General features: G+C 50.5%; 1 protein-coding gene across 4 annotated transcripts; it reads right to left on the minus strand.

Moving 5' to 3' along the window:
• Positions 1-602: 602 nt before the first annotated feature.
• On the minus strand, positions 603-21,427 carry PLIN3 (perilipin 3). 4 transcript variants are annotated; one of them, XM_055431391.2, is made up of 8 exons: positions 21,309-21,427; positions 18,113-18,194; positions 12,870-13,068; positions 12,636-12,718; positions 11,207-11,504; positions 6,400-6,599; positions 5,030-5,155; positions 603-1,435 (listed from the first exon to the last, which is right to left on the minus strand). In XM_055431391.2, exons 2-8 carry the CDS (start codon positions 18,176-18,178, stop codon positions 1,094-1,096), a joined length of 1,314 nt encoding a protein of 437 aa, XP_055287366.1. In that variant the 5' UTR covers positions 18,179-18,194; positions 21,309-21,427; the 3' UTR covers positions 603-1,093. The 4 variants fall into 4 exon arrangements, with proteins under 4 accessions (XP_055287366.1, XP_055287364.1, XP_055287368.1 ...); XM_055431389.2 differs by having other exon boundaries at positions 605-1,438; positions 21,309-21,425; XM_055431393.2 differs by having other exon boundaries at positions 605-1,438; positions 12,870-14,066; positions 21,309-21,325.
• Positions 21,428-23,404: the final 1,977 nt, after the last annotated feature.

The following is a 23,404-nucleotide window of genomic DNA, read 5'->3' on the forward strand; positions in this document are numbered from 1 at the left end:
TTATAATTTATATGTATATATATGTATGTGTGTGTTAGTTGCTCAGTCATGTCTGACTCTTTATGACCCCAGGGACTGTAGTCTGCCAGGCTCCTCTGTCCATGAGATTCTCCAGGCAAGAACACTGGAGTGGGTTGCCATTCCATTCTCCGGGGGATCTTCCAGACCTAGGGATCAAACCCGTGTCCCCTGCATTGGCAGGTGGATTCTTTACCACCTGAGCCACCAGGGAAGCCTGCTAATAATGGTGTCATTCTCTAAAAACATACTGATACGTCTCCAGTCAATAACGTTCAGGTGAACATTATTAATATGTCTGGTCAGTAATGTCTTAATTGAATCCCATTTGTAAAGTCTCCTTTGCCATGTGAGAAATCAGGTCATCAGCATCTTTCGGGGGTCACACAGTTCCCCTACACGCCTGGGAAGGCCCAGTACAGGAAAAGTGGTAGGCTTCTCCCTTCCGCTGGCTGCCTGGGACATGACCATGGGGGCAAGACTCTGGCAGGTGAGTAGCGGGGAGATGAAAGACCCCCACAGCCCAAGAAGGCCATACAGAGACTCCAGAGTTGTTCAGCTGCTGAAAAATAAAACACACACACACATACACATATATACGAGGCCTATACTTTGCAGGTAAAATTTATTAAGGCAACACTGAAGCCTCCCGCACCCAGGGCTTGCTGGGAAGGCCTGAGCCCCCTCCTGCTCCAGACTGAGTGTCAGCTGCCCTGCCCCCACCTCACCTCTAAGAGGCCCACCTCCCAGAAGTCCAAGTCCACTAGCTTAAGGCTGATATCCAGGGGCCTCAATGTAGAAAAAGGGTGTGGGATGTAGAACTATATTCCTGGTTTTTAAGGAAGAAAAAAAAATTGGAACCTTCTAGAAAAAAACATTTTTTTTTTCCTGGAAATCTTGTCCTAATGACGGATGTGACGCTCAGGACACGCTTCCTCCAAGCATGGAGAGGATGAGTGATGGGTCAGATTTGAGGACCTCGGCTTCCTGAGGTGCGTTCCCAGTGAGGGTTCCCCTGTCACTCACCGGCCCCTCGGAGAAGGCCGGGGCCCTCTGAGCCCTCCTCCAGCCTCTCCTATTTCTTCTTTTCTGGGGCTTTCTCGACAATTCCAGGAGCGAAGGGGCCCACCAGCCATGTGATGGGTGTGTTCTGGGCCACATACTCCACCAAGTGGTCCAGGGCCTCTCGGGCCCTGGTCACCTGCTCACGGCTCCGTGTCAGGACGCTGCTGGACAGATCCTGGAAGGAGTGGATGCCAGAGAAGGTGGCTTGGAGGTCCTCTACCTGCTGGCGAGCCTGTAGCGCCTGGTCCTTGATGTTGGCAGGCAGACCCTGGAGGCTGGAGCCCAGCGAGGCACAGGTGGTCTGGAGCTGCTGGGTGATGTCACGGAACATGGAGAGTGTCTGGGACTCGACCTGCTGAGAAGGGGCAGGGTGGGGGCGTGACATCAAGACCCTTTGTTTGGGGGGTAACAGGACTCAAGGGGCTTCCCAGGTGGCTCAGCGGTAAACAATCCACCTGCCAATGCAGGAGATGTGGGTTCGATCCCTGGTTCAGGAAGATCCCCTGGAGAAGGAAATGTCAACCCACTCCAGTATTCTTGCTTGAGAGAATCCCATGGACAGAGGAGCCTGGAAGGCTACAGTCCGAGGGTGGCAAAGAGACACGACTTTTGACACGACTGAACAACAGCAACAGGACCCAAAGGCCAGGAGAGAGGAAATGGGGGTACTCCAGCCACCTTGGGGAAAGCCTCTCCCCAGGGCACGGTGGCTCAGAATGCCAGCGCTGTGAGTTTCAAACCGAGCCAGATAATGGCCGGTCAAATTGAAAAACAGGCACAGATATATTTTCAAAGAAGATATGCGAACCGATAAGCACATGAAAAGGTGCTCAACCTCATTAGACAACAGGGAAGTGTGGCTCAAACCCACGATGAGACACCTCACCCACACTAAGATGATTTGGGTCAAAAAAGACGGATATGGGGGCTTCCCTGGTGGTCCAGTGGTTAAGAATCTGCCTGCCAAAGCAGGGGACACCAGTTCGATCCCCGGTCTGGGAAGGTTCCCACATGCCTCGGGGCAACCAAGCCTGTGCACCCCAGAGCCTGTGCTCTCCAACAAAAGAAGCCACCGCAGAAAGAAGCCCATGAACCAAAACAAAGAGTAGCTCCCACTTGCTGCAACTAGGGAAAGTCCGTGCAACAACAAACACCTAGCACAGCCAAAACCAAAAAAAAGTTTAAAAAAGAGACATATATGGGACTTCCCTGGTGGTCCAGTGGTTAAAACTCCATGCTCCCAATGCATGGGGTCCGTGTTCCATTCCTGCTCAGGGAACTAGATCCTCAGTGTTGCAACTCAAGATCCTGAGTGGCACAATTAAGGCCTGGAACAGCCAAATAAATTTGAAAAAAAAAAAGACTGAACAGGCACTGGCAAGGATGGGAAGAAACTGGAGCACTCAGATATTGGAGCGCGGCAGTCACTTTGGGAGATGGTCTGACAGTTCCTCAAAATGGCAAACTGTAAGCCTAAGTAAGCACTTGACTCAGCAATTCCACCCCCTAGACTTCCGCCCAAGAGAAGAGAAAACGCACGTCTGTGCCAAGACTGGTACACAAATGCTCAAAGGGGTGTTATCCACAGCCGCCGAAAGCGGAAACAACCCAAATGCCCATCTGCTGGCAAACGGGGACACAAAATGTGATTCATTCACACACCGTGACGTTATTCTGCCACATAAAGGGGTGAAGCCCTGACACTTGCTGCCACGTGGATGGACCTTAAGGACATGATGCTCAGTGAGAGAAGCCAGACACAGATGGCCACATGCTGTATGATTCCATTGATATGAAATATCCATAGAGACAAAGTACATCTGCGGTTTCTAGGGCATGGAGGAACATAGAAACGGGCTGTTATGATACTGGGGAGGCAGTCTCCTTTTGGGGTGATGGGAGTGCTCTGAATTATTAACACAGTTGATAGTCACACAACCCATGAATATACTAAAAACCACTAAATTGTATACTTTAAATGGGTCAGTTGTACAGTAGGCAAATTATATCTCAAAACTTCTTTATTTAATTTTGGTCTCACCGTACAGCATGTGGGATCTTAGTTCCCTGAATCAGGGATTGAACCAGGGCCACGGTAGTGAAAGTCCTGAGTCCTTAACACACTGGACCACCAGAGAATTCCCTCAAAACTTTTTTAAATTACAAGATACTGAATTTTATACCTCAATAAATTTGTTTTTGAAAAAGTGTTTTTCTTTTTTAAATGAGAAGGTCTGGAAGAACTTTTGAGGCAGAAGTTGTAAGCAGTGGGGGAGACCATGGTTGAGATAAGAGTCCTTGAAAATTCCTGAGTCTGGGGAGGAAATCAAAGCAGGCAGGGTCCCTAGACTGCCCTGAGCCCAGTCAGCTGAGAACTCTGGCTTTGAACCTGGCCAGCAGGTGCTGCCAGGATCAATATCTATTTTCTGTTCAGCAGTTGAGGTGTTGGGAGAGATGGTTTTAAGTGGTTAGGGTCTGAATGCGCAAGAGTTTTACAGAAATACTCACAATATCTTTAGAAATATCATTTTTTTTAACACTATGTGCCTTATGTGTCAACGTGTGTGTGTATGTAAAATAACTCACATACCAGGAAACTCATGCTTTGAAGTGAAAGATTCAGTGATTTTTATATATATACTACATTCACAAGGTAGTGCAATCAGCCCTTCTATCTAATTTCAGAACATTCCATCACCCCAAAAGAAACTCCAAAAAATAAAAGGGGAATTCCTTGGCGGTCCAATGGTTACGACTCTGAGCTCTCACTGCCAGGGGCACAGGTTTGATCCCTAGTCAGGGAACTAAGATCTCATAAGCCTCCTGGCTTAACCAAAAAAAAAAAAAAAAACACACAGAAAGAAAAAGAAACTCCCTCCCCACTTACCCCTCTCCCAGCTTCCAACAACCACGCATCCGCTCTCTGTGTCAAGAGATCGGCCTGCTCTGGACGTTTCCCGTCAATGAAATCCCACTCCATGTGTGCTTCTCTCACTGAGCATCGTGTTCTCAGGGTCCACCCACATGGTAGCGAGTGTCAGGCTTCCCTCCTTTTCACAGCTGAGCGATGCGCCCATGTGTGGAAGGACCACATTTTGTGATGCGTCATCTGCTGATGGACACCTGGGCTGTTCCCGGTTGTGGCTGTTGTGACTCAAATACTGCAGTAAACAAGTATGTTCATGTCACCTTCATAACCCTGCACATGGTCCTGCACCCCATTCACAGATGGGGAAATTGAGGCCCAACGAGGTTAGGCTGAGAACCTACAGTTCTAGGATATTAAGAGTCCCTAATGCAGCGAGGCTATGGTTCAGAATGAGGCACAAGAATTGTTTAGGCAGCAACTCAGTGAAAGCTGGGATGAGTGACAAGCACGGGTGACAAAAGTCAGGGCTTGTTCAAGAGACCAGCGCTTGCAATGGACTGGAGGGGCCAGAGCACGTTAGTGAGACGCTGTCATGAGGAGCCTGGCCGGTGAATATGAAGGATGTGATGGGACACTGTGATGGGGGAGAGGAGTCAGTCACTCGGTCGTGTCTGACTCTGTGACCCTATGGACTGTAGTTGGCCAAGCTCCTCTGTTCATGGGATTTTCCAGGCAAAAACACTGGAGTGGATTGCCATTTCCTCCTCCTCGGGATATTCCAGACCCAGGGATTGAACTGGCGTCTCCTGTATCTCCTGCATTGGCAGGCAGATTCTTTTATCACTGAGTCACCTGGGAAGCCCGAGGAGTCAGGACTCAAGAAAATGGAGCATGGCTTAGAATCAAGTGCCCTGTGGTTCAGAAGCAATACGCGCACCCAAGAGTAGAAATCCAGGCAGGCATCCTGGAGGAGTTGTCATCAGGTCCTGAAGGCAGTTAATGGGAGGAGAGGCTGGGGAAAGCGTGTGGAGAGGGGAGCCAGGGCCCCAAGCACCCAGTGCCACCCCTGGTAGGTACCTCTGGCTTGGCCGCGTCCTCCTCTGGGCCCTGCAGCCGCTTCTGGTTCCAGCCAAGCCACATCTGGTGTAGTTTCTCCTGACCCTCCATCAGTTTCTGATCGACGCCCTGCTTGACGGTTTCCATCTGGGACAGAGAGAGAGAGATGGTGACTGCCTCAGGGTTTGAATGAAGCTGGGAGAGCCCCTGGGGATCCACAGGAATGCTGGAAGAGTCAGGAATCCACAGGGAGCCCAGGGGGTTGGAGCCCTGAACCCTAGGATCTTAAGCTGTGATTGCATTTGAAGACAGGTCTTCAAAGAAGTGATTAAGCTAAAATGAGATCATTAGGGTGGACCTAAAAGTTGCTTGCTCCTTGAAAGAAAGGCTATGACAAACCTAAACAGCATATTAAAAAAGCAGAGACATCACTTTGCCAACAAAGGTCTATATAGTCAAAGTGAGAGTTGGACCATAAAAAAGGCTGAGTGCTGAAGAACTGATGCCTTCGAAATGTGTTGCAGAAGACTCTTGAGAGTCCCTTGGACTGCAAGGAGATCAAACCAGTCAATCTTAAATCAACCGTGAATATTCATTGGAAGGACTGATGCTGAAACTCCAATACTCTGGCCACCTGATGTGAAGAGCCAACTCAATGGAAAAGACCTTGACGCTGGGAAAGGTTGAGGTCACAGAGGATGAGATGGTTGCATGGCATCACCGACTCAATGGACATGAATCTGAGCAAACTCCAGGAGATACTGAAGGACAGGGAAGCCTGGTGTGCTATAGTCCATGGGGTTACAAAGAGTCGGACATGATTCAGCAACTGAACAACAACGTTTTTTTATGACTGGTGTCCTTAATTAAAAAGGGACTATTAGGTGGACTTCCCTGGTGGCCCAGTGATTAAGACTGTGAGGTTCCATTGCAGCAGGCACAGGTTCCATTCCTGGCTGCGGAGGGAACTAAGATTCTGCATGACACACAGCATGGCCAAAAAGAAAATAAATGAATGAATGAATGTTTTTTTAAAGGGGGATGTTAGGACACAGTCGCATGGAGGGATGACCAGGTGAGGACACAGAGAGAGGACAGCATCTACACACCAAAGAAAGACGCCTCTGAAAGAACCAACCCTACTGACATCTTGATCTTGAACTCTCAGCCCCTAGAACTGCGAAGCAATAAATGTCTGTTGTTTAAGCTGCCCAGTTCAGGGTACTTGGTTACAGCAGCCCCAGCAAACTCAACCAGGACTGCAACCACATGAGCAAGCCCAAGCAGATATGCAGAATGGGAAGGAATAAGCCACCAGGCTTGGGGCGGGCTCACTGTGCATATGCTGCTTGCCACTGCCCTCACCACTGAACCCTCACCATGGACCTCACCAGGATAAGCGTCTGTGACAGCTGGTGCAGGGCCTCCTGCGCCCTCTGCCTGGTGTTTTGCAGTTTGCCCAGAGAGTGTTCGTAGGCCCGCTGGCGCAGCCTCTCCGACAGGGAGCCCAGACGCACGAAGTAGCTCTGCTCCTGGCGCTGCTGGGCCACCGAGGCGATATCGAAGCCCTCAAGGGACGTGGCGAGGTGGGCTGCGGTGGGGAGGCAGGAGAAGCATAGTGAAGGCAGAGTTTATGTCCTGGTCTGCAAGTGTAAAAGGATCTCCCTGCCTTGACTTTTTCCTCATCTGTGAAATGGGTAGGATGGGGGGCCAAATATCCTGGGATTAAGAGGCCTTAGACTAATGTGAGAGTCTGAAAACTATGACCCTTGGACCGTACCTGCCTTGCCTCCAGTTTTATATGATCCAACCCGTGAATACAATTGTGCGTGTTCTTTACACACTGTCTACAGCGGCTTTCAAACTATAGTGACAGAGTATGTGGCCTCTTAGCCTGCAGAGATTAAAATATTGTCTGGGAATTCCTGGTTGGTCCAGTGGCTAAGACTCTGCGCCCAGTACAGGGGGCCTGGATTCGATCCCTGGTCAGGGAACTAGATCCCACATGTTGCAACCAAGAGTTTGCATGCCTCAACTAAAGATTTCATGTGCTACAACTAAGACCCCGTACAACCAAATAAATAAATAAACATTTTAAAAATATATATTCATTATCTGATCCTTTGCAAAAAAAGTTGGCCAATCCTGCCTGTGTAGGTCCTAGCATAGATTAATAGTGGTCAATCTTTCGCCGTGTTCTAGCTGCTCTGCATGCATTCCGTTTTGTCTTTTTTTTTCTGGCCACGCTGTGTGGCAACAGGGAATCTTGGTTCCCCGACCAGGAATCAAACCTGTGCCCCCTACATTGGGAGCCCGAATTATTAACTCCTGGACCACCAGGCAAGTCCCTCACATGGATTCTTGTTAAATCTTAACAGCTCTAATAGGGAAGCGCTGTCATCCCATTTTTACAGATGGGGAAACTGGGGCTCAGAGAGTCACTGACTTGCCGAAAGTCACACAGCTGGGGCCCCACAAGTCAAGATCTGATGCCAGGCCCCATGTTCTTAACCATGATACTTGACTCTCCACGAGGAGAAGTCTGAGCCTCTGATACTCTCCATGAGGAGAAATCTGAGCCACAAGAGAACCATCTTCACAGTAGTGAAGAAGTTAGGACTGTGTAGTCCAGAACATACTCGTAAGGTTACAAGGTAACAGGATGGAAACCCACCTGTCTTGATAGTCTGAGCCTATCTTATTCTGCTCCCTGTAGACTTTAATATAGTAGCTCTTAAAGTTTGAGTTTTGTTAAGTAACCCTATCTGGATTTGAAATGCCCTATAGCAGGGTCTGCAAATACAGCCCCTGGGCTGAATGCCACCTACTTCTGTCAACAAAATTTTATTGACATGCAGTCATACCCATTCATTTACTTACTGACTACGCTTCTGTGCTACAATGGCAGAGTTGCACAGTTGGAACAGAGGCTATATGGCCCCAAAAAGCCCAAATTATTTACCACCTGGCCTGTCAAGAAAATATGGTCCCCTGAAAAAATGTTATATTTAAAAAAACAAAAAAAGGAACCCCCCCTGGTGGTCCAGTGGTTAAGACTCCAAGCTCCCAATGCAGGGAGCCCAGGTTCAATCCCTGGTCAGGGAACTAGATCCCACATGCCATACTGAGAGTTCACCTGCCACAAATAAAGATGCTGCCTGCCACGACAAAAACTGAAGATTTGTTCTGCATTCTGCAACTAAGGCCCAGAGCAGCCAAATAAAACAAATAAACAATTTTTTAAAAATAAATAAAAGGAGAAACTAAATGAGAAAGGTAACTAACAAGGACCTACTCTACAGCAAAGGGAGCGAGACTCAATATCCTGTAATATATTCTTTTCCTCTAATGGAAAAGACTCTAAAAAAGAATATATTCATATATGCATGCAAAATGGAATCACTTTGCTATATCCCTGAAACTACCACAACATTGTAAATCAACTATATGTCAATAAAATTTTTTTAGACTTCAAAAAAAGGATTGGACAACGTATAAAACAAACAAATAACTGAACAAAAATACTAAACACCCGGGATATTTAAAAGCAACAAAAACAAAAGTTGGCATCTTGGGAAAAACAAACCTGCCCCATGCTCCTGACCAAAGGCGAGTCTGCAAAGACTAAATCCAAACCAACAACATTCTGAACCCAGGCTACTGGTCAGAACTTCTCCATGGCCCTCTGGGAACCCTGGAGCTCTGCCCTCGGGAGTGAGAGTAGCTTTGTTATTTAGGCCAAGGTTGTCTGGCAACTGACTCATCGGAAAAGACCAATAAGAAATGACTCATTGGAAAAGACCCGATGTGGGGAAAGACTGAGAGCAGGCGAAGGGGACGACAGAGGATGAGATGGTTGGATGGCATCACCGACTTGATGGACATGAGTTTGGGCAAACTCTGGGAGTTGGTGACAGACAGGGAAGCCTGGCGTGCTGCAGGCCACGGGGTCATAGAGGGTCAGACACGACTGAGCAACTGAGCTGAACTGTCTGGCAGAGTCCAGGCATGTGGGAGCAAGCTGGCAGGGCCCCTGGAGGGAGCACGTGCCCTTGGCAAAGCGGAGACCCAGGAGATGGGGGGAGCAGGGCTGTTCTGGCAGAAGCCCATGAGTAGTATCCAGCTATAACATGGCACCTTAACTCACAGACTCCCCAGCACCTTAAGCACCGCTCTGCACAGTGATTTCATCCTTAGCTGCTGTTGTTTATTCACTAAGTCCTGTCTGACTCCTTGTGATCCCCTGGACTGTAGCCCGCCAGGTTCCTTTGTCCATGGGATTTCCCAGGCCAGATTAGTGGAGCTGGTTGCCATTCCGTCCTCCAAGGGATCTTCCCCACCCACAGATCCAATCCACGTCTCCTGAATTGGCAGGCGAATTCTTTACCACTGAGCCACCAGGGAAGCTGTTCATCCTTAGCGGATGGACACAAAAGAAAGCACAGAAAATCAAAGCTGGTCAGATAGATCTGTTCTCTGAAGTGGCTCCCAGGCCTGGCTCACAACCTGCCTCCCTGCAAACTCTGCATCTTCTCCTGCCTTCTGCTGACCAAGACTCACAGCTGCATCTTACTGCGTCTGAGCACTAGGAGGGGCCGGCAGGCACTGAACTTGGTGTGCAAGATGGAAGACATCAGCCAGATCCCTTCCTTCAAGAGATGCAGAGTAAAGTTTTGAAAACTCAAAGGCCAAGTGACATGCGACCCTCAACCCAGGAGCTGCATGGCCTGAGATCATTGGTCCTGCCCGCCCTGGATGGAGCGTGGTGTCTGGGTACACGTGGCCCTCGGGGACCCTTGTTGCCATGGGCACTGGTGTGCGCAACACTGGAATGGCTGGAAGTTCCCGGCATGGTGTGCAAAGGATGGCTGTGCCTTGAACGCAGGGCCAAGGCCAACTCCACGAGCGATAGGTGTATGAAACCATGAGTAGGACTGGCCACTTTGTCTCAACTCTTTCACCCCTGGTTTATTCCTGCCACCATCTGGCCCAGCCCCATTACAGCTCACCTAGACCAGCAGGGTCACCTGAACCTGTCTCCGCTGCTTCCCACCCACCCCAGTGTCTTTCCCAGAGAAGCCACCAGAGGACGCCTGTGAACACTGAGTCAGGCCCCGCCCACTCCGCTCACAGTCGTCCAGGGTTCCCATCTCCCTAGGGGTAAAAGACCAAGTCCTCCCTTGGCTCACAAGGCCCTTCACAATCTGCTCCCATACCCCCGCTGCCCTTCCCTCTTCCCTCTCTCTCCCAGGCTCACTCTGCTCCAGCCACACACGCCTCCTCCCTGCTCCTCCCACACACATCAGGCACCACCCTGTCCCCTGGTCTCTCTGCTCAGACATCAGCACAGCTTCATATACCTCAGGGCAAGGTCACCTCCTCAGAAACATCTCCTTTACTCTAATTTCTGTACCCTTTAGGTTCCATGAGGGCAGAACTTTGTTCACTGACATATCCCTAGAACCTGGAAGCAAGCAGGTTTGGCATATACCGGTGCGCACGGTTTGAACAAACAAATAGATGCCTGGGTATGGGTGGAATGATAGAGAAGAGTTTCAGTCATTTTATTCATGGACTTGAGCACCTGCTGGGCACCAGACAAGGGATACAGCTTCTGCTTTGAGGGACTGATGACTACAGAAAAATCAGAGTCAAGTCGGGGGAGGTTTCAGGACACAATATGAACAAAGAATGGTGTGATTTTAGAGGTCTTGTGGGGGGGGTGTGGCATGTGAGCACAAAGCTGGAGGTGGAAGGGAACGAGCCATCTAGATGTCATGTAAGGGTTCCTGGTAGAAGAAAAGGCCAGTCCAAAGGCCCCAGTGTGGGAACATGGTCAAGGATGGGCGAGGGGGCCAGTGAGGCTGGAGCAGAATGAATGAGGGCAGGTGGGTAAGTACAAGGGAGCTTCCAGGAGGACTGAGGCTGTCACCCACAGGGACATGGGAGCCCTGGAGGGCTGCAGGGAGAGGAGGGGCCTGATTTGAGTGCTCACGGGCGCCCTCTGGAGGCTGCTTCAGGGAGGACAGATACCAGGCACCAGGGCAGAGGAACCAAGCTGACTGAGGTGGGCTAAGACAGATGGGGAGAGGTGGCAGGGACCAGATGACAGCCTGTGAGGGACAGACTCCAGGTGGCTAAGAGGGACCCATATCAGATGGTCTGGGGAGGGGTCCCAGAGTCAAGGCCTGCACTCACCGAGCTCAGCGTCCGTCATGGGCAGGTGGTTGTCCACCCACTCCTCCGACTTGCCCAGCACGGTGTCCACCCCGCTCAGCACCATCTGGCCCACACGGGAGCCCACAACTGAGTGGACACCACTGGTCACCATGGACTTGGTCAAGTCTACGCCGCTCTGCACAGCACCCCGGGTGACGTCCACTGCCTCGGTGACTCGGGAGGCCACAGTGTCCTTGGCACTGGACACTGTGCTGGACACAGCCTGTCGGGCCCCTGACACCTTGGACGACACAAGCTCCTTGGTGTCTGCCAGGACCTACAAGAAGGGCCAGCATCAGCATCTCCATTCTCCCTTCGTACCTGGGTGCCCCCACCCTTGCACCCCAGCTTCTAGAAGGGGTGGGCTGAAGGGAGAAGCTTCAGCTCCCGGGTGACCCTGAGGGTGAAAGCAGTTAAGATCACATGTTCTGGGGCTGGATGGCCCAGTTAGAGTCCTTGGCTTGATATATCCTAGCTGTGTATCCTCAAGCAAATCACTTGACCTCTCTGGACCTCCACTTCATCCCATGGTGTTATGGGCTGAAGGGTACTGAAGCCCCCAGGACTTCAGAATGGGACTGTATTTAATGATGAGAACTTTAAAGCAGTAATTAAGGTAAAATGAGGCCATTATAGCGGATCCTAATCTACATGCCTTGGGGCCAGAAAATCAAAATATTAAACAGAAGTAAGACTAACAAATTCAATAAAAACTTTAAAGACAGTTCACATCAAAAAATCCAAAGAAAGTAAATTAAAAAATAAAATTTAAAATAATTAAAATTAGTAACTGAGTTCCTCAGTCATACTGGCCACCTTCTAAGGGCCCAACACCCACATATGATTGTTGGTTTCCATACTGGATGGTGCAGAGAAAGAACATGTGCAGAGAAAGTTCAGAGACTGGGGAGCCTGGTCCACAGAGAAGGAAAGGCATGTGCAAAGGTCCTGAGGCAGCTCTGAGATGGGTGTGTTCACTGTCTCTGCTTTCTCCTGCCTTCCCAAGATGAAAGTTCCATGAAGGCAAGGACTCTGTATCCATCACCCTGTCCTGTACATGTGGGCACTGATGTGACTGAGTTGGAGGATGGACGCCAGCGCCGACAGAATGGAGCAAGTGAGGTGGGCATAGAGGGTTGGCAGGCAGTGGAGCCAGATCAGGTGGGACCACCAGAAACACTCTGGCTTTTGCTCCGGGCAAGGTGGAAGACCCGAGGGGGCTTTGGGCATACCTGGCTGGTGTTCAGAATGTTCCTCCAGCTGCCCAGTGGGGATGGGGTGGGAGAATAAATGCAGTCACATTTGTCTGCTACGGTTAGGCTGAGACCACAGACCCCCCTACCCAGGTAGGCCCCAATCTTAGCGGAGCATCCTTCCCACCCCGCCCCTCACGGAGGGGGTTAGTCACCTTCTCCGGCGGCTGCTGCAGGATGGGCAGATTCTCCTCCAGTTTGTCCAGCCCCCTGTGGGCGTATTCAGTGGCCGAGGTGACTGCAGGGTGGGGGTGGGGACGACAGCCAGCTGATGGTTACTGCGCATGTGCATCCCTCAGGGGCTCTGGGAGGGTCCAGACACCGCCCCGCCTCCCCCACCCAGAAGTAGGCCGCAGTGGACGGTCCACCGGCTCCCGTGCTTCACTCACGTTGGGGTTCCAGCTTGGACAGGATGGGCTGGGCCCCGCTGACCGCGGCAGCCGTGAGGGTCTTCACCCCCTTCTCGGCCGCGTCGCAGACAGTCTTGACGTGGGGGTGGCTCTCCTTGGTGGACGTGTAGGCGGCGGACACCATGTTGCAGGTAGAGCTGATGAGGGGCATGCCGGCCACGCGGCCCACCACGCTGGGCTACGGGCAGGGAGGCTCAGGCCCTGGACGTGGCTCGCCTCCCCCTCCCTCTGCACTCACTCTGTTGGTTGCACAAGCCAGAAACTCCCTGGTTCCGCCAGGCGCTTCCTCTGTCTTGGCACGGCAGCCCACTTGTTTGAACATGACCTCGACACCCACAGTGTGCCAGGCAGTGACAAGACATGAGAACCCCACTGTCCTGGAGCACGGGTCTAAAACTGACCTCAGTAAACTATGCCCCCCACCCCACACCCAGGGCCAGCCCACTACCTGCTTTTTCTCTGTTTTTTTTTTTTCCTAACAGCATTATTGAAATCTAGTTCATACTTCATAGAATTCCACCATTCTGAAATGCAGGATTCAGAGGGTTTTAGTGTGTTCACAAGGTTGTGTAACCTGTCTAATTTCAGAACTTATTGATCGCTCTCAAAAGAAACCTGTTGTCATTGATGGTCACATCCTTGCCTACCGGCCCCTGGTAACCGTGAATCCACTTCCTGTCCCTGTGGATTTTTGCCTGTTCAGGACACCTCACACAAAAATAGAATCACACGTGGTCTTTTTTGTCTGGGCTCTTCTACTCAGTGACCTTTTCAAGGTTCATCCATGTAGTAGCGTGTGCCAGTGCATCACTCCTTTTTTAAAAAATTACGGTAAGACACGCACGAACTTTACCATTTAAACAATTACGTGCACAGCTCAGTGGCATTAAGTATACTTACACTGTTGTGCTACCGTTGCCTGCATCTGCCTCCAGATTCTCAACTTCTTAAACTGAAACTCTGTCCACTTTAAACACTGACTCCCCTCTCCTAGTCCCTGGCCCCACCATCGACTTGTCGCTATGGACTCAACTCCTCTGAGGGCCTCTGGGGAGTGGGGTCAGACAGCATCTGTCCCTCCGTGCCTGGCTTCCCTCTGAACATACCTTCAGGTTTCCACCACACTGCACTGCGTGTCAGTACCTCATTCTTTCACAGTATGATATTCCATGCCACCTGGGTTTTGTAAATAAAGTTTTATTGGCACATGGCTATTCCCATTCATTTACGTATTGAATATAGCCATTCTTAACCTACAGGAGCAGAACTGAGTAGTCAGATAGGCCTTGTGAGCCTCAGTTTCCTGACCCATAAAATGAGAAGTCATTTCTGTCCTGCTGCTGCTAAGTCACTTCAGTCATGTCCGACTCTGTGTGACCCCATAGACGGAAGCCCACCGGGCTCCGCCGTCCCCGGGATTCTCCAGGCAAGAACACTGGAGTGGGTTGCCATTTCCTTCTCCAATGTGTGAAAGTGAAAAGAGAAAGTAAAGTCGCTCAGTCGTGTCCGACCCCTAGCGACCCCATGGACTGCAGCCTACCAGGCTCCTCCATCCATGGGATTTTCTAGGCAAGAGTACTGGAGTGGCTTGCCATTGCCTTCTCCGATTTCTGTCCTAAAGGAGTTGCAAAGGTGACCCATGTAAAGACGCATACAGAAAACTTAAGTCTCATAGGTGCTACCTGTAGAATTTGTGCAGTTGCCAGTCCCAGGAGGTTGGGAGTATTATTCCAGTTTTACAGACAGGTAAAACTGGGGCAAGAAGAAGCTAAGTAAAGTCATCCAAGGTCACAACATTAGCCAATGGCAAAGCTGGACCCTGGGCTCAGGCAGTCCTCCTTCAGCGTGTGCCCAGGAGGTCTCTTCAGAAGTTAATCACAAATTTACCACAAAATCCAGCAATGCTGCTCCTATGATTCTACCCTAGAGACAGGAAAACACATGTCCACATAAGACTTGTACATGAATGTTTTCACCAGCACCATTCACAATGGCCAAGAAATGGAAAAAATCCAAATGTCCATGAATTCGTGAATGGATAAAGAAAATGTGGTATTAAGCATGTTTTTAAAAATTCATAGCCTCCAAGGACTTCCCTGGTGGCTCAGTGGTAAAGAATTCACCTGCCAATGCAAGAGGTACAGGTTCCAACCCTGGTCCGGGCAGATCCCACATGCCACAGAGCAACTGAGCCTGTGCGCCACAACCAATAGCCTGCGCTCTAGAGCCCGAGAGCTGAAACTGTTGAGCCCTGTGTCCTAGAGCCCGTGCTCCACAAGAGAAGCCACCACGATGAGAAGCCCCCACACTGCAATGAGCAGTAGCCCCCGCTTGCCACAGCTAGAGAAAAGCCTGCACACAGACACACAGACACACACACACATATAGCCTTCGAAGGGCTAACAGGTACAAGAAAAGACTCTCCACATCACAATTCGTTAGGAAAATTCAAGTCAAAACTACAATGAGATACCACCTCACACCCCACACTCCCTGTGATGGCTACTATCAAATGAACAGATATTAATAAGTGATGGTGGGAATGTGGAGAAATTGAAGCCCTTGGTGCTATTAGTGGGAAAGCAAAATGATGCCGCCACTATGGACAACACTATCAGTTCAGTTCAGTTCAGTCGCTCAGTCGTGTCGAACTCTTTGCGACCCCATGAATCGCAGCACGCCAGGCCTCCCTGTCCAACACCAACTCTCGGAGTTCACTCAACCTCATGTCCATTGAGCTGGTGATGCCATCCAGCCATCTCATTCTCTGTCGTCCCCTTCTCCTCCTGCCCCCAATCCTTCCCAGCATCAGAGTCTTTTCCAGTGAGACAACTCGTCGCATGAGGTGGCCAAAGTATTGGAGTTTTAGCTTTAGCATCAGTCCTTCCAATGAAGGACAGCACTGTGGCGATCCTCAAAAAACTAAAAATGGAATTTCCATATGATCCAGCAGTTCCACTTCTGGGTATATAGACAAAAGCACTGAAAACAGAATCTCAAAGAGATATCTGTATACCCATGGACAAAGAAGCTTTATTCACAGTAGCTAAAATGTGGAAGCAAGCCAAGTGTCCTGTGGTCCATGCACAGTGGGATGGGATTCAGCCTTAAAAAGGAAGTTCTGGTACAATGCGGGTGAACCTTGAGGACATCATACTCGGTGAAATGAGCGAGACACGGAAGGACAAACACGGTATGACCCCACTTATGTGGCACCTAACGCAGAAGATTCTCCTTTTATTTCGGCTGTGCCTTGTGGCTCGTGAGACCTCAACTTCGGGACCGGGAATCGAACCCTCACCCTCTGCAGTGGAAGCACAAAGTCCTGAGACCGCCAGGGAAGTCCCAGAAGGTTCTACTTTTATAAACACGATTCTGCTTATTTTACTTATACAAGATGTCCAGTAGGGAAATCCATCGGCAGGAAGCAGGTTAGTGGTTGTCAGGGGCAGGGGGAAAGGGGAACGGGCGTGACTACTAGGGAGTATGGGGTTTCGATCTGGGGTGAGGAAAGAGCTCTGGAATAAGACAGTGATGGTTGTACACTGTGAATGTACTTAATGCCACTGACCTGCACACTTCAAAACAGTTAAAATAGTATATTTTTATGTTATGTGTATTTTACCATAAGTTTTAAAAAGGAATGAGAAAATTAATAAGGGCCTACTATATAGCACAGAGAACTCTACTCAATATTCTGTAATGACCTATGAAAATAGAATCTAAAAAACAGGAGATATACGTATAACTGACTCACCTTGCTGTATAGCAGAAATGACAACATTGCATTAATAAACTGTATTAATTGTATGAATAAATAAGAGTCAGCTGTTGCTGCTGTTGTTTAGTTGCTAAGTCATGTCTGATTCTTTTGTGATCCCAAGGACTGTAGCCCACCAGGCTCCTCTATCCATAGGATTCTCCAGGCAAGCATACTGGAGTGGGTTGTCATTTCCTCCTCCAGGGGATCTTCCCAACCTAGAGATCGCACCCTCGTCTCTTGCATCCTGCGTTGGCAGGAGGGTTCTTTACACAGAGCCACCAGGGAAGTCAAAATACTCCAATAAAAATTAATTTAAAAAAAAAAAGGAAGGGAACAGAGCAGCAACGGATGCTATCAGTGCAACACAGAGGGACCTCACAAAGACAACGCTCAGTGAGAGAAGCTCGACACAAAAGGGCATCGAGGTGGATGCCTCCACTTATATGAAATGTCCAAAACAGGCAAATCAGTAGTCAGAGCCTAGAAAGGAGTTCCCAGGAGAAAGAGAAATGAGGAGTGACTGCAAGTGGGTTTAGGGTCTCTTTTGGGGGGAGATGAAAAATGTCCAGTGTGGTGGTGATGGCTGCATGTAGGGGGTTGACTAAAAATCACTGAGTAGTACTCTTCATAAGGGTAAACTTTTTTAAAATGCTTCATCATCTTTTTTTTTTTTGCCTTGTTATGGGGCATGTGGGATCTTAGTTCCCCCACCAGGGATTGAACCTATGCCCCCTGCAGTGGGCATGCAGGGTCTTAACCACTGGACTTTCAGGGAGGTCCTCATAAGGATGAATTTTATGGTATGTGTGTACGCATGTGTTAGTCGCTTAGTCGTGTCAGACTCTTTGAGACCCACGGACTGTAGCCCATCAGGCTCCTCTCTCCATGGAATTCTCCAGGCAAGAACTGGAGTGGGCTGCCATTTCCTTCTCCAATTATGGTATATGAATGATACCTTATTTTTAAAGTATCATTTGGGTATTTTTAAAAAGCTGTTTATTAAAAGGGGCTTTGGGGAACTCCCTGGAAGTTCAGTGGTTAGTACACCTAGCATTCACTGCTGAGGGCTCGGGTTCGATCCCTGGTTGGGGAGCTAAGATCCCAAGTGTCCTGGCATGGCCAAAAAAAAAATGTATCAGGGGAATTTTATTTAAACTGGGAAGAAGAAGTGGAAATAGAAACTGCCTTTCTTAGAAGGAGGACTCTAAGAGAACCTGCAGAGATAGGAAAGATCTGCCTGGGGGAGCTAGGCAGTTTCAAACAGAGCTGCACCCCTGTTCTCCCAATAGCCCTTGGAACCCCAAGTTCTCCCACCTTCACCTGTTAATGGGGTGCCTGCTAGGGTCGAGAACTTGACCCACTTGGAAAGGTGTCTCTCGGCCCCCCTGTGCTGCCAGCAGCCTCCTGCCAAGGCTCCTGTGTGGGAAGGCTCCTCCCACAGATCCCAGGCCTTCCTCACCTGCTGTACCGGTTCCTCTGCCATCACCTGGGGGCTGGCGGTGGCTTCAGTCTCGTCAGCAGACATTTCTCAGAAGCACGCACTGTGAACAGAAGGACTAGTCAGGGTTCATCCTGCTTTTCGCTTCCCTCCATGGGGAGGTCCTGGTTCATACCTGCCCTCAGGGTTCCCCCCACCCCCCAGTTTCCTAGAACTCTGCCTCTAGAGCAATTACATGCACCTGTGAGCCTGTTCAAAATGGTGCTGATTCATCAGGTCAGAAGCCTGCATTTCCAACAAGTTCCCAGCTGCTGCTCAAGCAGCTGGTCTTGGGGCCACAGCTTAAAGGGCAAGGTCTGTGCACAGCCCTCCAAGGGCTCACCTGAATCAGTTGTTGGTGTCATTTAGTCACTCAGTCGTGTCCGACTCTTTGTGACCCCATGGACTGTAGCCCACCAGCCTCCTCCGTCCATGGGATTTCCCAGGCAAGAACATAGGAGTGGGTTGCCATTTCCTTCTCCAGGGGATCTTCCCCACCCAGGGATCAAGTCTCCTGCATTGACATGTGGATTCCTTCCTGCTGAGTCACCTGGGAAGCCCCACCTGTATTAGTATGACGGTGCAAAACCCCTGGAGCTGGCAAGTTGTTAGTTACTACTGGGTTTCAAGACATCTTCCCTTTGACCCAGAAACCTCACCGCGGGGACAGTCCCACACTGGTACTGCCACGTGGACAGAGATGTGTGTGCCTGCATTGCTAAAAAGAAGGGCAATAAAGATAGATAACAGAGGTAGCCCAGGGCAGTGGCTGAAGACTGTAAAACTTAGACATAATTGACACAACCCATGTCTGGGAAGGTGCCGTGGAAAAGAGAATGGCAACCCACTCTAGTATTCTTGCCTGGAGAATCCATGGACAGAGGAGCCTGGTGGGCTACAGTCCTTGGGGTCGCAAAAGAGTCTGACACTACTGAGCAACTAACACAACAAGATATTAAGAGACCAAAGGTGTGAGTGGGGCTAAAGTTTTTGCTTATAAGTCTTTAAAGAGACACAGGAAGAAAGATCGTGTAGCTGGGGCAAGCCTCTGACTTGTGAGCCAAGTAGATAACATTACCTGTTCAAAAAAACAAATTAACGTTAAAAAAAAAAGCTAGAGAGACCATGCCTGGCCCCAGTGCAGGTCCATCATGTCAGTCTCAGGGATGTGGGGAAATCAAAAGAGAGGTTCCCTGGGTGAATCTAATGCACACATCTGCAGGCAAGACAGCAGCCACAGGTGTGCTCCATTTTTCTGGCCAGGTGAAAAAACTAGAACCTTGTCAGATTAGATTTCAGGAGTCCCAGACCCACCTATGCTGGGCAAGTGGGCAAGGAGCTGATAACCTCATAACCTGATAACCTCAGTTCTCTTATCTGTAAAATGGGGCTAAACCTTCCTTAAGGCTGGTTCCCCAAGTGCTTCTTTATTTTTTTGGTCATACCACACTGCATGTTCCCTGACCAGGGATCAAACCTGTGCCCTCTGCAGTGGAAGCTCAGAGTCTTAACCACTGGACCGCCAGAGAAGTCCCCCCACAATGAATGACCCCCAAGGTCATTCTAGAAGCCTCTGGTGAACCCCTGACCTCAAGTCTGAGCCTTTTCTTCCAGACATTGTGTTTGCCATTCCCTAAGTGGAACTCAGGCGTCCCAGAACCTGGAAAGTGGTAAAGACCCTGCCTGCCAAGGCAGGAGACATAAGAGAGGAGGGTTTGGACCCTGGGTTGGGAAGATACCCTGGAGGAGGAAATGGCAACCCACTCCAGTATTGCTGCCTGGAGAATCCCATGGACAGAGGAGCCTGGCAGGCTACAGCCCATGGGGTCGCAAAGAGTTGGACATGACTGAAGTGACTTAGCACGCACAGGCACACACACGAGTGGAACCCAGCAAACCGATGTTTTGAGAGCACCAGTTCTGGCGTCCAAACTGGGTTCTAATCCTGGCTCTGCAACTTGCTAGCTGTGGGAGCTGAGGAAGGCAACGCGCCTTCTTGGAGCCTTACTTCCCACATCTGTGAAATGGGGGTAAGCATTCCTAGCACAGAGTCCCTGCGGACTGGAGGAGAGACTGCACATGCGCACTTAGCTTGGGACCTGGCACATAGTCGGTGCTCAGTGAACGGATCCATTTCACACCACTCTGTCTGCCACACGTAAACTAGTGAGACCAGCCAGGACTGAGCCTCTGCTTGGTACAAAGGTCCCCCACCTGTGAAGTGGGGCGAGGAGGCACATCCACCCCTGGTGATCATCGCCTGACTCCTGTTCTTCCCCTCACCTTCCCCAGAGTCTGAGTTCACCTGGACAGCACACAGGTCCTCCCTCCCATCCGTTTTGTCCATCCAATCCCTCTGGAACCGGTTTAACCAAGGATGGCCATTGCAGATATCACACCCCCTCCCCCATAAAAGTCCTTGGGGGTCACAACCTGCCTGCAGCGGGCCTCAGCTGTGAGAGTGAGACCTGGCTGAAACTGGAGTCACGCAGCCGTCCAAATGCAGCCAGGATATGCTAAGATCCAACTTCCAGAGTTCTCCCGAGAAGGAACCCAAGCCTCGGCTCTGGTTTTACAAACGTCCCAAGGACTCAGATAAGGGGTAGACCTTCCCACCGCCACTTTGTGCAATCCACTGGCCACACCCACCCAGGAAAAGGGGGCGGGATTGGCCCCAGACCCTCCCAGGGTCAGCTGGGGTGCCAGAAGGAGGGCAAGGGAGGGGCCAAGTCCCCAGGCGCCAAAACCATTTGGAGAGGAAAGGGCTTTGCTAGGCAGAGGGATTGCTCCCCTGACGGGGATTGGGGGGTAATTCCTACGCGGAACGGGCTGAGGCTTGTCTCCAAAGTGCGTCAGCAATGCAGGAGGAAGTGGTTTGGGACGGGGGACTTAGCCCCCCGCCCCATGCTGCCACTTCTAGGGTGTTCCTTCGTGCGCCTCCCCCCCCCGCGCCAAAGTCCTAGATATTGAGATAAGAAAGTCTGAAAGTCTAAGCCTGTTCCAGAAGTTGAATTTTTCTGGGGAGGGAAAAGTGCGCAGGCCAGGCTGGAGACCCCTCCCCAGGCCGCGGAGACGAGCAGAGTCCCCAGGAAGGCCCTCCCTGTCCCCACCTCCGTTAGGGCACCCCAGGACTCAGCGGACCCCGCCCCCACCTCAATCGGGGCCCCTCGCCTCTCACCGCGGTCAGCAGGACGTCCAGGGCTCAGCGGCCACTGCTTCAAAGCCAGCTCCAAAACCGTCCTGGGTCGGACCAAGACCTGCCTTTATATTTGGGGGCGGGCGCCCGGGAGTGACGGGTCGGAGGACCAATCTGGTTGGGGGCCGCCTGCCTCCAGGCCACGCCCCTCGCCCGGCTTGGGACGTTGGAGCCACAAGTGAAGTCCAGGAAAAGCTGGACTGACTGGGGCGCCCTCCCAACTGTGCAACCAGTTGGCGACACCCGTACGATCCCGGAGCCAGCCCAGGAGAGCCCCGTCCCCGTCTGGGACCCTGGGAGCTCGGCGATGGGAGGTGATCCTAGGGTCCCCTGTCCTTACCCAATCGAGGCTGTGAGAACTCAGAGATCATTGCGTGAGGCCTCCGTCTGTCAGGCGCCACCCTCCATCCCGACCCCTCCGAAAGAGAGTGATGGAGCCGGCCCCGTCTAGCATTATGAGCAACTTGCCCTGACCTATATCGAGCCACTCAATCCTCACAACACTATGTGCCCTCCCTTTATCACCTCATTTTACAGCGGAGTAAGCCGAGGCCCAGAAAGCAGGAACCAGGGACAGCGCAGGGGCCAACCCTCTCTGACTCCTGGATCAATTCCCTCCTGAAGGTGCGTCATTTGGATTCCCCCTCCCCACCACCAGTCCCCCATAACCTTTATTTTCTTTGTCTATAAACCAGGGTCTCAAACTCAGATGGCCCCAGGGACCAGGCAGAAGGTAAGTGCTTCTGCTTAAAAAAAAAAATAAAAGTGACAGCATGCCTTTTCTCCTGGAGCAGAGTTTTAACCCTGAGGGAGACACTCCAAGGTATTGACAGATCCACGGGGATTCCAGACTTAGACAAAGTGTCCTTCTTCTTAAAAAATTTGACCAAATGAAAATCAATGGAGCTATGTGATAGAGTTTTCAGAGATTTTGGGAATGTTCTCGAACTCTGTGCCATGTAGCATAGTGGCCACCAACACCACATGGCTATTGCACACCAAGAAACTGAACATACATGTTTCAGCAACTACATGCGACTTGTCAGATTTCTGAGTCTGAATCCCCAGAATGATTAAATCAGGTATATAAAATTATCAAAGAAAAAAATTTCATATTTGTGTCATGCTCCCCCCCCATCCATTCATTTTCCTACTCATTCATTCAACAGTTCTTACTGAGCTGCTGTGCTGGACGTGGGGAGCCCGGGAGCAAAAGGCAGGTCCCAGCCTTGTGATGCTCACCAACCCAGTGGGGAATGGGCCATAAACAAGATAAGTGAGGGCAATGCACAATGGGTCAGGTGGTGGTAAATGCTACCAAGAAGAGCAAAGGACTGGGATTGAGAATGTCCGCACTTTTTAATAAGGTAGACAGGGGTGGCCTTTTAGAGTGCCATTTGAGTGCAGAAAGGAGGGAGGAAAGGAGGGAGCCACAGAGAAATCTGGGGCGATGTCTGATGACAGAAACAGCCCATGCAAAGGCCCTGAGGCTGGGCCATGCTTGGTCAATTGGTTGTTGTTGTTCAGTCGCTCAGTCGTGTCCGAGTCTTTGTGACCCCGTGGACTGCAGCACCCCAGGCTTCCCTGTCCTTCACCATCTCCCGGAGCTAGCTCAAATTCGTGTCCATTGAGTCAGTGATGCCATCCAACCATCTCATCCTCTGTCATCCCCTTCTCCTCCAGCCCTCAATCTTTCCCAGCATCAGGGTCTTTTCCAATGAGTCAGCTCTTCGCATCAAGTGGCCAAAGTATTGGAGTTTCAGCTTCAGCATCAGTCCTTCCAATGAGTACTTGGGGTTGATTTCTTTTAGGATGGACTGGTTTGATCTTCATACTGTCCAAGTGACTCTCAAGAGTCTTCTCCAGCACCACAGTTCGAAAACATGAATTCTTCTGCACTCAGCCCGTCTTCTTTATGGTCCAACTCTGACATCTGTGGTGAATACTGGAAAAACCATAGCTTTGACTAGATGAACCTTTGAATTGGAGATGCAGTTAAAACCTGATGGAGGGACTTCCCTGGTGGTCCAGTGGCTACAACTTTGTGCTCCCAAAGCAGAGGGCCTGGGTTTGATCCC

This window comes from Moschus berezovskii, chromosome 8 (genome assembly GCF_049115385.1).
Source record: "Moschus berezovskii isolate FMDL1 chromosome 8, NW_MosBer_1.0, whole genome shotgun sequence".
Lineage (NCBI taxonomy): Eukaryota > Metazoa > Chordata > Mammalia > Artiodactyla > Moschidae > Moschus > Moschus berezovskii.